The sequence below is a fragment of the Sebastes umbrosus genome, chromosome 9, assembly GCF_015220745.1.
Source record: "Sebastes umbrosus isolate fSebUmb1 chromosome 9, fSebUmb1.pri, whole genome shotgun sequence".
In the NCBI taxonomy this organism is placed as follows: domain Eukaryota; kingdom Metazoa; phylum Chordata; class Actinopteri; order Perciformes; family Sebastidae; genus Sebastes; species Sebastes umbrosus.
Genome location: NC_051277.1, coordinates 18,068,832 through 18,081,742, shown reverse-complemented (window position 1 = coordinate 18,081,742; position 12,911 = coordinate 18,068,832). Strand labels below are relative to the sequence as shown.

The 12,911-nt window shown below is 41.7% G+C and overlaps 1 protein-coding gene across 1 annotated transcript; it reads left to right on the top strand.

The window, feature by feature from the left end:
- Positions 1–1,031: 1,031 nt before the first annotated feature.
- Positions 1,032–11,513, top strand: si:ch211-114c17.1 (pre-mRNA-processing factor 39). Its single transcript, XM_037780345.1, has 15 exons — positions 1,032–1,124; positions 2,990–3,240; positions 3,422–3,547; positions 3,663–3,781; positions 3,884–4,051; positions 4,251–4,431; positions 4,550–4,654; positions 4,747–4,873; positions 4,984–5,138; positions 5,249–5,375; positions 6,650–6,921; positions 9,699–9,877; positions 9,969–10,043; positions 10,358–10,529; positions 10,977–11,513. Exons 1-15 carry the CDS (start codon positions 1,064–1,066, stop codon positions 11,046–11,048), a joined length of 2,190 nt encoding a protein of 729 aa, XP_037636273.1. The 5' UTR covers positions 1,032–1,063; the 3' UTR covers positions 11,049–11,513.
- The last annotated feature ends 1,398 nt before the right edge of the window (positions 11,514–12,911 follow it).

The window sequence follows — 12,911 nt, the reverse complement described above, 5'->3', positions numbered from 1 at the left end:
GTTTGTATATAAAGGCAACAACATCCAAATATGTTTTTCTTGAAAATTGCAAATACTTTTAAATACATATATTTGTAGATTTTGATTACATTTATATATTATTTTACAATATTATTTATTTTATATATATATATATATATATATATTGCTAATACTTTTAAATACATATATTTGTAGATTTCGATTACATTTATATTTTATTTTATAATATTATTTATTTTATATATGTATATATACGGTATATTGCAAAAACTTTTAAATACATATATTTGTAGATTTCGATTACATTTATATATTATTTTATAATATTATTATTTATTATATATATATACTGCAAATACTTTTAAATACATATATTTGTAGATTTCGATTACATTTATATATTATTTTATAATATTATTATTTATTATATATATATACTGCAAATACTTTTAAATACATATATTTGTATATTTCAATTAAATTTATATATTATTCTATAATATTATTTTATATATATATATATTGCAAATACTTTTAAATACATATATTTGTAGATTTCGATTACATTTATATATGATAAATGTAATCGAAATATACAAATATAAATATATATATGTTTATTATACATATAATTAATAATATATAAATGTAATCGAAATATACAAATATATATATTTAAAAGTATTTGCAATATATATATATATATAAACAAGAAATATCTGTGTGCATCAGAAATATATTTGTAGATTTCTATTACATTTATAAATTATTTTATAATATTATTATTTATTATATATATATATATATATATAATATATAATATATATAAAAAAATATATATATAAATAATAATAATATAAATTATATATAATAAATATACTATTTATTGTATTTATTTAGTATATTTATACAAACATATATATGTATGTATAAAAATATATTATTATATTATATTTATACAAATATATACATATATACATATAAATATATATATACATATAAATATATTTGAACCTAAAATAAAGCTAACCTCCTCAGTGTGTAGTCGCGGGGGAGTGACGTCAGCGCGAGCTTGTCCATCATGGCGGCGGAAGGAGGCTGTGAGCAGATGAGCGGTAACGGGGAGCTCGAGGAGTCTGCAGGTACTTTACTGTTTACATCAATGAATGCACCGTTCACCGGTCAGTCCTGACACAGATAGCACCGGGCTCTGGTTTCAGCTGCATGGATAATGTGATTAAAGGACCGACCAGAGCTTTGTTGACAAGCATGAGAAGCTAGGCTAGGCTAACCAGATCTGCAGTACAGACAGAGACACACAGAGACACACAGACAGACAGAGAAACACACAGAGACACAGACAGACAGAGACAGAGAGAGACACACACAGAGCTACTCTAACTTTATATATAATAATATAATAATAACTCATCAATAACTAGTTCAATTATGTCCACAACAACCCAGAGAGACAGGAGTCAGCTCTGTAGTGGAGATCAGCCCAGAGTAAACTCTCTTTAATGAATGAACCATGCATCTCTCTGCAGGTGTTTACAACATTAAAAGCCTGTCATTTAGTTGTTGTGTTTTGTGCATCACAAGCTGCATGACTGGTTCGACTGGTTAACATTATCTTTAAATATTTAGCTTTTATAAGAGCAGTCACTCCCTATGTGTATTATTAATCTTCTATTTAATTAAAGTGTTGTTTTATTGATTTGCTTCTAGTTTAGTTTGTAATAATAATAATAATTGCAGCATGTGCATGTGTTTTTATTTCACATGTTGTTGTTGTATTGCTGGAACACCTGTTGGCTTTTTTTCATGAAACTTTGCAGGAAGGTTCATGAATTACATCTCATTCATTTTGCCTTTTTCATTTGGAGGTTATTTATTTTATTTATTACGATAAGTGCCAACCTCTTTAAAAAACAAGCTAGATGTCTGACACACTCAAGTGTCTGTGTTTCTGTTGCCAGTCATGTGTGAGGGAAATGTCTTTATTCTTTGATTTTTTGAGTTGCTGGAAAAAATGTAATAAGTTATGCCTGACAGTGACTGATCTGTTTGACTTTAGGACATCTCTGACTACATACAGGCTGAAGATCAAACATTTTTACTGTATTAATTTAGATATTTTCCAAATCAAAAGTCCCTAGAAGTGTATGATTACATTTTTTCCCATGGTCTAGTGTTAAAAAAAGTTAGAGAAATAAATCGAATTATCGAATCACAATACTTGTAGAATCGCAATACTTAAAAATCGCAATACATATCGAATCGGCACCCAAGTATCGTGATCGTATCGAATCAGGAGATAGCTGAATCGTCCCAGACATTAAAAAAAAATTAAGCAAATTAATAGAAATTGGTAGGAAACGTGTAGCGAGGTTTAAGATGTTTCATCACGCAGTGAGAGTTCGACAACATCACAGCAAGCTCATTGTTAACTTCTCCGTTATTTATTGTTGAGTGAAAATAGCTGTAGTTGTTGTTGAAATTAGTTTTAGATCCACAGGTTGCGCTTTTTTTTAAATAAAATGTCTGGCTGTGACAGTGTTGTGTTTTTGTTTGGCCAGTAGGGCTGCACAATAAATAAAAAAAATTGTTGGAATCGCAATATGACCTGCAATTTTCAAATCGCAGGAGGCACAATATTTGTTAAAGGCAAAATGTTTGTCAAAAAACATTTTAAATTAAATATAGTCGTGCTGCAGAGATGTCCTCTAATATTGGAAATCACATCAGTCAAAATCATCACAATTAGATCGTGATCGTGAAGCCCTATTGTCCAGTCATCCATGGTCAGTAGTGAAAACTTCATCTCATCTGTGACTGATCAATTGAAAGGACCAGGGGGCCAAATTTAGAAATGTAATGTTCCCAATAGCTTCATGAAAACGTTATGGTGAAAAGGAGTAGCGTACCAGAGGGGGGCTCACGTGTATAATGCCGTTCAATTTTGTAAAGAGATGTCTGACTTATTTTTTATTTTCCCCGTCTTCAGCCATGGAGGCCTCTGAAGCTTCTGCATCGCCTCCGACTGAGATGCCAGAGATGTCAGAAGAGAACGGCAGTCCCGCCGTGGCCCCCGAGGCCCCCGTAGGCCCCGACCCCGCTACCTTCTCGATGCCCCCGGCTGCAGAAGACGAGGAGGGAGAACTGCCCGCGGACTTTGAGCGCCTGTGGACGGCCGCTATGGACAATCCGCAAGACTTCACCAGCTGGACTGACCTGCTGCAGTACTGCGAGCAAGAGGTTTGTTGTTTTGACCAGAGAGACAGGAGAACTAACGGGGTTCAGATAAATAAATGAATGTAGCAAACTATCATATTGTCCCTCAATAATGATGAGATTGAACATTGACGTCTAGTGTCCCCATGAGACCACAAAACACATTGACACGTGACATTTGAACATTTTTCTCTCATCTGTTCAGAGTCACATGACAGCATCACGCAGAGCGTTAGAGGCTTTCCTCGTTCGCTACCCGCTTTGCTACGGCTACTGGAAGAAATTTGCTGATCTGGAGCGCCGTGCTGGGTACAACAACAAAGCAGAGGAGGTAAAACAGGAGAACGCGTCTGTGTTTCTTCTTCCCCCACATCATTATGAATCATTTCAAGTGTATTTAGAAAGTGTTTTTAACTGGTTCTTATGGTTGTGCTGTGCTGTGTCAGGTGTGTGTTCAGGGTCTCCAGGTGATCCCTCTGAGTGTCGATCTGTGGATCCACTACATCAATCTGCTGCTGGGAACGCTGGACATGAACCTGCCTGAGTCGCCCATGCGGATTCGCAGGTACTCTCATTTAAGAGAAAATATCAGGAAAAAACAAATAAGCTGCTGTTTGTGTGAAAGCTGTTTTCATGTCTTGATTTGTTTTCTGATCTCAACCCTCAGTGTGTTTGAGGAGGCGGTTGTGGCAGCAGGTCTGGACTTCCACTCAGACCGGCTTTGGGATCTTTATGTGGAGTGGGAGAAGGAGCAGGGGAACATGAAGAACGCATCAAACGTCCTGGACAGAGTCCTCAAAGTCCCCACGCAGCTCTACAACACCCACTACGACAAGTAAGACCACACACAAATGAGACAAGTGTGTATGTGCCAGTCGAAACTACAAAAATACCTATTTTTAAAAATATGGTTAAATAATGTATATTCTCCTCTTACTTGAACGCCTCCTCTCTCTTTCTCCCTTTCACTCTTTTCTTCTCCCTTTAATCTCATTTTGCGTCCCGCTCCGTCTTCCCCTCCCACCCTCCGTCAGGTTCAAGGAGCACCTGAACGGCCACGAGCCCAAAGACGTGCTCTCCTCAGAGGAGTACGAGGAGCTGAGGACGTTGTGTCGTCAGAGTCAGAAGGCAGAGCGTGCCGAACAGGCCCAGGAGGATGAGGAGGAGAGGCCGCCAGGGGAGGAAGAGCCCGTCACACCCGAGGGCACAGATACAGTGAGTAACATGTGACTGCCTCACACTCCGTTTGAAAGCTTTAAACGTGTATAACTAGTGAGACATAAGTTAAAGAGATGGTCAAAGAGATGATTATTGTCTTACTCTCTGTGTTTAGGAGGAGTTGATGCAGAAGATCAGGGAACAAGTGCTGCTTCGCAGGGACAAAGTCTACCAGGACAACGAGGGAGAAGTCCGCAAGAGATGGCACTATGAAGACGCTGTGAGTTTTTCTTTTCTCTCTTTCTTCTCCAACTCTGTTTGTTTATTATTTCTCTGTTTCCAGCTTTTTAAATGTGAACACTTGTCCTACAGATCAAACGTCCCTACTTCCACGTCAAGCCACTCGATCGCCTCCAGCTGCGGGCCTGGCACACCTACCTGGACTGGGAGATCGCTCAGCTGAACAAGGACACTAGAGACCCCCAAGACCCCCAACAAGGTGACTACACAACGAACACGCTGTCAGCTGTCTCCTGTATCGTACAGTTTCTGCGGTTCTAGAAATGTCTGAAAGCCTCCACAGTTTTTGATGCCATTGTCTCCTACTAGATCCAGACCAGGCAGCCACAGAGGGGTCAGAGGTCGCAGCCCAGCCTCAGGAAGAATCAGAAGATGCTGCGGTCGCCCAGGACGACCACAGGGTTCGCATCCTCTTCGAGCGTTGTCTGATCGCCTGCGCTCTGTATGAGGAGTTCTGGATCAGGGTAAGGAAGAAAAGCGTGATTGTGATGAATGATCTTTGGTGTGTGTGTGTGTGTGTGTGTGTGTGTGTGTGTGCATGTATGTGTAACCTGTTCTTGTATGTGTTGTTCAGTACAATCAGTACCTGGAAACGCAGAGTTTGGACGAGGCGCGTGCTATTTTCAAACGAGCCTGTGAGGTCCACCTGACGCACAAACCCAACATCCACATGCAGTGGGCCACCTTCGAGGAGAGACACGGTACGACAAGACATGAACACACACCAACACACTTTTTCCTTTTCTTTGAAATGTTAATTGACTTAAGTAGGTCTTACTTTGTCCAGTATGCAGTCAGGACTGTTCGTTTAAAGATGCTCTGTGATGCTATCAATGAAAGATTCAGTGAATGTCAGTCAGGGTAAAACTGAGAAGTAAAGGAGCTGCAATAAGACAAGATGCAATAAGAAAGGATGTGAAAGGGACTAATGGGGTCAAACGGAAAATTGAATGTGTATTAAACACAGTTTACCTTTATGTTCGTCCACCCTTAAATGAATAGAGAACAGAGCAGGGAACAACTTGTTGTAGTTTTGCTACACAGGGTTAAATCATCACAACAGACACCTGAACTGATAATTGCTTATTCTCTGCTGTTTCAGTTGAATGGAAGCTGTATTTGACAGGTTTTCGTTTCTTTGTCGTGAACTGAATTAATACCAATATAATGGTCTTATTTCGGTTCAACTGGGCCAAGGGTGGCCAAACTTTTTTTGATTGTTGGGCCATATACAGAAAAATATATGGAGTCACAGGCCAAACAATAGTAAATGTGTAGTTTTCAACCAGTTACTCTGCAAGAAAATCTGTGTTTGTCGACCAGAAAACCCCACGTGCCATAGAAAATGTATTTTCTATCAAAATAACTACGCAACACTACTAAACAATCTAACATTACAGTAGTTTATTGGTGTGCCCACATATTACAAAATGTGTTTTTTGTATCTGCTGCTCTTTAAAATATTATGATAATGTGTAAATCTGTAAATAAGTATGGTTAACACAGGCAGAAATTGCCACATATTGGTTTCTGTTCATGGACTGAGCGCCCACTTAAAAGATTACGATGCAAATGTAAATGTGTAAATCGGTCAGTCTAATATTAAGATGTAAGTAAACAAACAGAACACACAGAAATGGTAACATATTGGCTTCTGTACCAAGAGGTTAAGACGGAGATAATTTCACAAAATGTAGTCAACATCTAATGTTTAATCTGGGATGTGCATACAGTGCAATTTATTAAACCATATCGTAGTTGTTTTAAAAAATTCATGGCCAATTAAAGACGGGCAGCGGGCCACTAGTTTGGCCAACCCTGTGTTGCTCACCAACACTTAGTGTATCCTTGAAGTCTAACAAACATCTTGAATGCACGTCCTTCCTCATAAAACATTTGCAAAACTGCATTGTTTACTGTATTCCATATTCGGTTATCACCACACTCATGAAAACTCCCTGATCTTCTCCATCAGGCGACTTAACCGAGGCCCGACGAGTGCTGGAGGCCCTGGAGAGGACGCTACCAGGGCTGGCGGTGGTCCGCCTCCGCAGGGCGGCTTTAGAGAGGCGAGCGGGCCAGCTGGACCAATCGGAGGCCTTGTTGCGGGAGGCGGTGGATGAATCCAAAGAAAAACCCACGTTACACGCTTTTTATTCCATCAAGCTGGCTCGTCTGCTGCTGAAGCTGGGCAGGAACCCCAGCAGAGCCCGCCGAGTTTTACAGGAGGCCCTGGAGATTAGTCCGGTGAGATCATGAACACCCACACATATGTCAGCCAATAACACCGTCACAGGCTTTTGACCAATCCCCTCTCAGTCCTTCATCCTAAAAAAACGTTGTTTATTCATGGCCCAACCTGCTGAATTTCCTCCCACCAGTGACACACAGCCGTCAGACACAAAGGCAGAGAAGTCAGGTTCCTCCAACCTGCATGGCTCTCCAATGTTAACCTGTCGAAAGGGAGAGACAACAGGGACAGGTTCCACAGATACAGCACAAGCACCAGAGTTCAACCGACCCCCGCTATACCCTCTTCCAGCATTAGCTCTGGGACAGTCAGCTTTCCAGTGCCCTCTACCCCTGCAAAAGTTACATACTCTTGAAGAGTCAAAATGCGTCTGACCTCGTGTACAGTGTTCCAACCTACCAAGGCGTGGATGAGGTTTCTCCTCTCGTCTACCCGAGGCACGATACATACCACCTCCGTCTGGGACCCTGAAGTTGCGGTCACCTCTGTGCGTCAGCACGTAGTCATCAGCCAGGGTGGCGGCCTCAGCAGCAGTCTTCACCTTATGCTCACTGATGTAAACAGCGATGTGGCTGGGGATGGAATTTTTAAATTGTTCTAAAACAACCAGATCACATAAAGCATTATAAGTGTCTACCTTTACGGCATTGCACCAACGACTGAAAAAAGTGACCAGATCTCTGGCAAACTCCACATGACTCTGTTTACCAGACTTCTCCCAGGTCCTGAACTTCTGGCGAAACGCCTCTGGGACTAACTCGTAGGCCTTTAATACAGCAGATTTAACAGTTAAATAGATTTTACTTTCTGCCACTGTCAGAGCAGAGTAGGCCTCCTGAGCCTTACCTATTAAAACACACTGTAATGATAATGTACGATCAGCATCAGACCACTCTCTGCTCTCAGCTACACGCTCAAACAGTGAGAAAAAGGTGTCTGGGTCTCGCTCACTAAACTGAGGAACTAACCGCAGATTACTGGCAACATCAAATGATGAAGTCGATCTACCAGAGAAGTCAGAGGCACGGCTAGGACCTCCAGCAGGTAAACTCAACCTGTGCTCTATCTCCAGCCTTTTAAGTTCTGCCTCTCTCCTCAGTTTCTCCACTGCCAGCTTCTCCATCTCTGTCTGCAGTAGCAACAGCTCTCTCCTCTGCTCAAAAGTCAGACCTGTATCTCTGCAGCCAGACACATCAACACTGTCCACCTCAGGACCAACAGTATACATTTTACCTCTGAAAATACCCCTATCACTGAGATTTGCTTTAACAATACCTTTAATGTTTTCCTTCATCCTCTTATCACCAACATCTAAATTAAAATGTTCGGCAATACGGATTAACTGTTCACGTGAGCAGCTCTCCAGCAGCTCCTCCGATGGCGCTCTCAGAAACTCCTCTACACTCGCCATAACTCACTTACCTACACGCACTGACAGCAGCTCTAACCGCGTTCACATCACACTAACACCCCCCTACGAACTCCAAAGGGAGTCCGCACTGAAGCCTAACAGGGACAGAAACACCGGTAACTTACAGTGGCTGGACCTGACTGCTGAACTCACTGCCAAACATCACCAGCACATCAAACCTGGCGACACTAAGAAACAACCAGCGGCTTCACTGGAATGAACACAAACAGCACTTACCCTCGTCAACGCTACTCCCAAACATTTAGCTGAGCGCTCATTGACAGAAAACGCTCCTGAAATTGGCAACAGCTGTGTGTCGACGTCACACTACAACCGGTCCTTCTCACTAACTCCGCCCAACAGACCTCTTACTACCTGAGAAACTAGGTCCACCAAAATAGACGAGCCCCCATTTGTTACAACCCGGCTCTTAGGTTGCAACAAAAATGGGAGTGGAGACGAGGTAAATGCAAAAAGTATCAACGTTTATTTACAAAACACTAAATTCATGAATAAATGTAAAGATCATTATCAGTAATCAGTGGTGTAGGAGTGCATGGTTGCGTGTGTGTGAGAGCATATAGAAAAAGAGGAAGAATAGCCGCGCCGCCATGTCCACAGGAATGGAGTGATGTGCGTGCATGGAGAGAGAGAGCGCGTTCTGAATGGCGAAGAGGGTTTTATAGTCAGCGCTACACCGGGCCCAGGTGTAGCTCATCAACCCATCATGTCCTCATGTCCCCGCCTCAACCAGAGCCTGCAAGAAACTAAAGAGACCAGCGAGCCAACACACACCTAGTGGTGGGGAGGGGTCGTCACACAGTCCACCTGAGTGATAACGATCCTAAACATCTTCTGATAACTGAAAATGTGATGTTATAATGTAAGAAATGCCACTTCCTTTTTTTTTAAGTTATTTTTTGGGGGCATTTTTAAGCATTTATTGATAGGACAGTGGATAGAGTGTTGGAAAGGGGGAGAGAGAGAAATGACATGCGGAAAGGACCACAGGCCGGATTCGAACCCGGGTCCACCGCTGCTAGGACTGAGCCTTGGCGTTACATGGGCGCTCGCTCTACCGACTGAGCTAACCAGCCGCCCAAGAAATGCCACTTCCATATGATTTTAATACTGGTAGAATTTGATTGGCATGTAGTGTTATTATTATTTCTATCTCTTGATCACACATTATACATCTCATATTCTTTGCAACGAGTACTTTGTGTGGTACCAGCAAACGTTGCAGAGAAAACGAGTACCTTCATGTTCAGGAGTCAAAAAAGCCAAACCTCAGTACCTAGTGAGTACTAAGTTACTGGTTTTTAATTGCCTCTGTCTTCCTCTCCATGTGTCCTCCGTCAGGATAACGATAAGCTGCACCTGAACCTGTTGGAGCTGGAGGTGTCGGGGGACCCCTCGGCCGAGGCGGTGCAGGAGTGTGTGACGCGAGCCCTGGCGGCTCCCCTCGCCCCGCACACCAAGATCCTCTTCTCACAGAGACGCCTGCAGTTCGCTGAGGACTACAGCAGCTCCATCCAGAGGTCAGAGTTCAACACAAGTCTTCTGTGAACCCGGTTGGTACCTGACGTTGGACCTGAATGTAGTTCTTTATTGTCTCTGTGTGCTCTGCAGCGTTCTGTCTGTCTATGAGGAGCACCAGAAACTTCTGAGGGAGCTGGGTGGGACGAAGAGAGGAGCGGAGAACGGGTAAAGTTCAAAACATTTCTCTGAATTTGAGTGTCATAAATAGTATTTTGTTTTATTTTTTATTTATTTTTTTTGTTTTGTTTTTCTCGATCTTAACAAGATGTTTTGTCTAATATTGAGTCCTAGAATCAAATTTCAAAATTAAATCAACCAGCAGTGTTGCACAAATTGTCTAGAATCAAGTGTCTGCCTTATTGATGGTTCATCTCACCCAACTGGGAAGACAGATAGATTGGATTTGAAATCTGCATGAAGATTTTTGCTGCGTAAATAAGCTTTGCATAGAGATGATATGCAATCATCTGATTTCCTAGGGATGAGGACCCAGAGAAGTTGAGCAAAAGTGAAGACGGCTCTGCTGTTGCCGTGTCTGCACAAGTCGCACCCACCATGCCGCATGTCCCCATCACCACGCCCCCTCCTCCTGTGATAGGCGCCGACGCGAGCTCCCAGGCCGCCTACGGGGGATACGGCAGCTGGTACCAGGTAGGATCGAGATTATAACACAGACGGCAACAAAAATAGAAGGTGATTGTTTGGATGATAAACAATTCTGGAAATCTGTAAATGAACAAACATGGCTTGACTGAAGAAAGCTTTTGCACAGTGGTCTTTATTGAGGAAAAACCATAGCCCATAAAGTCTGTATTTATATTATTTGTCTGAAAATGGTTTAACTTTTTCAAAATTCAGCTGCAAGAGTTTTGACCAAAACCCCAGTTCTTATATCTCTGCACTGGTTGCCAGTAAGCCACAGTATTCTTATTATTTATAAATCTCTACATGGAGTTGGCCCTAAAGATATGACTGACATGCTCGAGCAAAACAAGTTAACTAGTTAACAAGTTGCTAGATTTACTAGCCGACTTGGTATTTTACTTGCCAAGCGGGCAATCCTTACTGTTGAGCCCTGTATTGTGATTGTTTTTCCAGCAACCGCAGTACGGCAGCTACGGCTACCAGAACACCTGGAACTACAACCAAGGCTACTATCCTCCCAGCTAAAGGGGGCAACAGTGACAGTGACACCAGAAAGCCACAGGAAATGGTTTGACCCAGGACGACTCTTCAGCCGAACAACAAACTGAACCACGAAAGTCCTGCCGGTACACCTGCTAAAATAATATCCCAGCATCCTTTCCTCTCCGTCCTTCCTCTGGATTGGTTAAATAAGGGGCAGGAGTTGAGCTCTTTTTAGCATGTCGTGTCATTTCAGTGTTGATTCTGAGAGACGGGTGGAAAGACGACGAAAGGAAACAGCGACGCTCCCCATTCTCATCAGTGTCTCTCCATTTTAATCAGAACTATTTTTGTATTTGTTTGCAAAGCCCTTCGCTCCTGTTTTAAAGTCATCACGTTTATCCAACTTTACAGGTGATGTATGATTGACATTTTGTACCATTCCAGAGTAGGCTATTTGTTGTTTTTTCTAATGTATATAAAGGTGTTTTATAGTGTGTCGCAACAGAACTGTTTGTGTTGTGTGTCTGTTTGCTTGTACTTCCGTAACGAGGGGGACAAATCAAATCTCATTAATTCATTGTGAAACTAAAAGTCCTGTCCTGCTCATATCTACGGCAGCATTTTCTAAAAACATCACTGCATTGCCTCTAGTGTCACGTCAGTGGGGATTTTAAGAGAATCCTGTTTTCCCAAGGTGTTGTAAGTCACATAGCCAGCAGGTTTCAAAGGCTGTAATCTTCTCAATAGTCTGAAAACAAGTTTCAAGCGTGGTGAAGAATATTTGTATGTTTTTTTTTGCCCATTAGTTTGATAATCTGACTATTAAATTGAAGACTACAGCCTCTGAAACCCGCTGACTGAACACACCAACAGGCCTCTATAACAGCACACATTTTGACTTGTGGTAGCAGGAAAAGCTCCGGTGTTACAAACACTAACGACAGCTCTGTTTCGTTCGAGTGTCCCAGTGAGCCATCATGCACAGTCCCAGGACCCTGGTCCAATCCCCATGTCCACACTCACTGACTTTGAGGCACGTTTCCGCAAAGTCCGTGGGGGTTTAGGGCTGTCAAATCGTCAAGTCCTTGAGGGTTCTCTCGTAGACATTTTGAGCCCTTTATGAACACTTTCCGTAAGTCAGCATTTCTGCAGACTTTGCCTGAGGGAATTACCCATAAATCATAGCGTTGTGACTTAAACACAGGGTTACCAGGGGAAGCCCGGAGGCGTTAAAAAAAAAAAAAAAAAGGTAGGGCTGCCCCCTCTTAGCAGATTAGTCGACTAATCGGTCTAAGATTTCTTTAGTCGATTAGTCGTTTTTTATGCTTTTTATCATGCTGAATGACTCATTTCCGAGAAACTTATGAGCACATCTCTGGTAAACAAGATATAAAGTGGTGCTTTTGTGTGATTGTTTGTGGAGAAACTCAGTTTCACAGATCGGTCGATTAAATCAACTAATCGATTAGTTGACTAAGAATTTTTTTGGTCGAGGAAAGCCCTAAAAACAGGTAAACAAAGAGGACGGCTCGTAGTCGTTCAGCCAAGGCATATTTGAATTTACACAGAAATATTAACATTAAGGATTTAAGATCGTAGCCTGCATAAGAACACATGAACTCAGAGTAATGTAAGCATAGGTTATATTACATCTTATTCATCAACCATTTCTTTTAATTTTGCTTAGTGATGAAAAACGAGTAAATTGATTATTTGACGATAACCTCTCCTCTCGTTAGGCAAGAGCCTGGAAGATGATCAAATCAGGCAGTAAAAAAAAGGTACCCAGAATTGGCATTGTCAAGGTAACATAATATGTCGCCGCAAAGTGCTGTCCCATTTGTATTTATACCATTTCAAGGCCTTGCAGCCCCTCACACTTAATTTACCAGGCGATGTCCGTTT

Excerpts from the sequence above, each read along its gene's own strand:
- si:ch211-114c17.1 (XM_037780345.1), top strand. The coding sequence starts at position 1,064 with ATGGCGGCGGAAGGAGGCTGTGAGCAGATGAGCGGTAACGGGGAGCTC. Across the intron at positions 4,655-4,746 it reads GATGGCACTATGAAGACGCT|ATCAAACGTCCCTACTTCCA; the intron begins GTGAGTTTTTCT and ends CTTGTCCTACAG. Across the intron at positions 9,878-9,968 it reads TACAGCAGCTCCATCCAGAG|CGTTCTGTCTGTCTATGAGG; the intron begins GTCAGAGTTCAA and ends TGTGCTCTGCAG.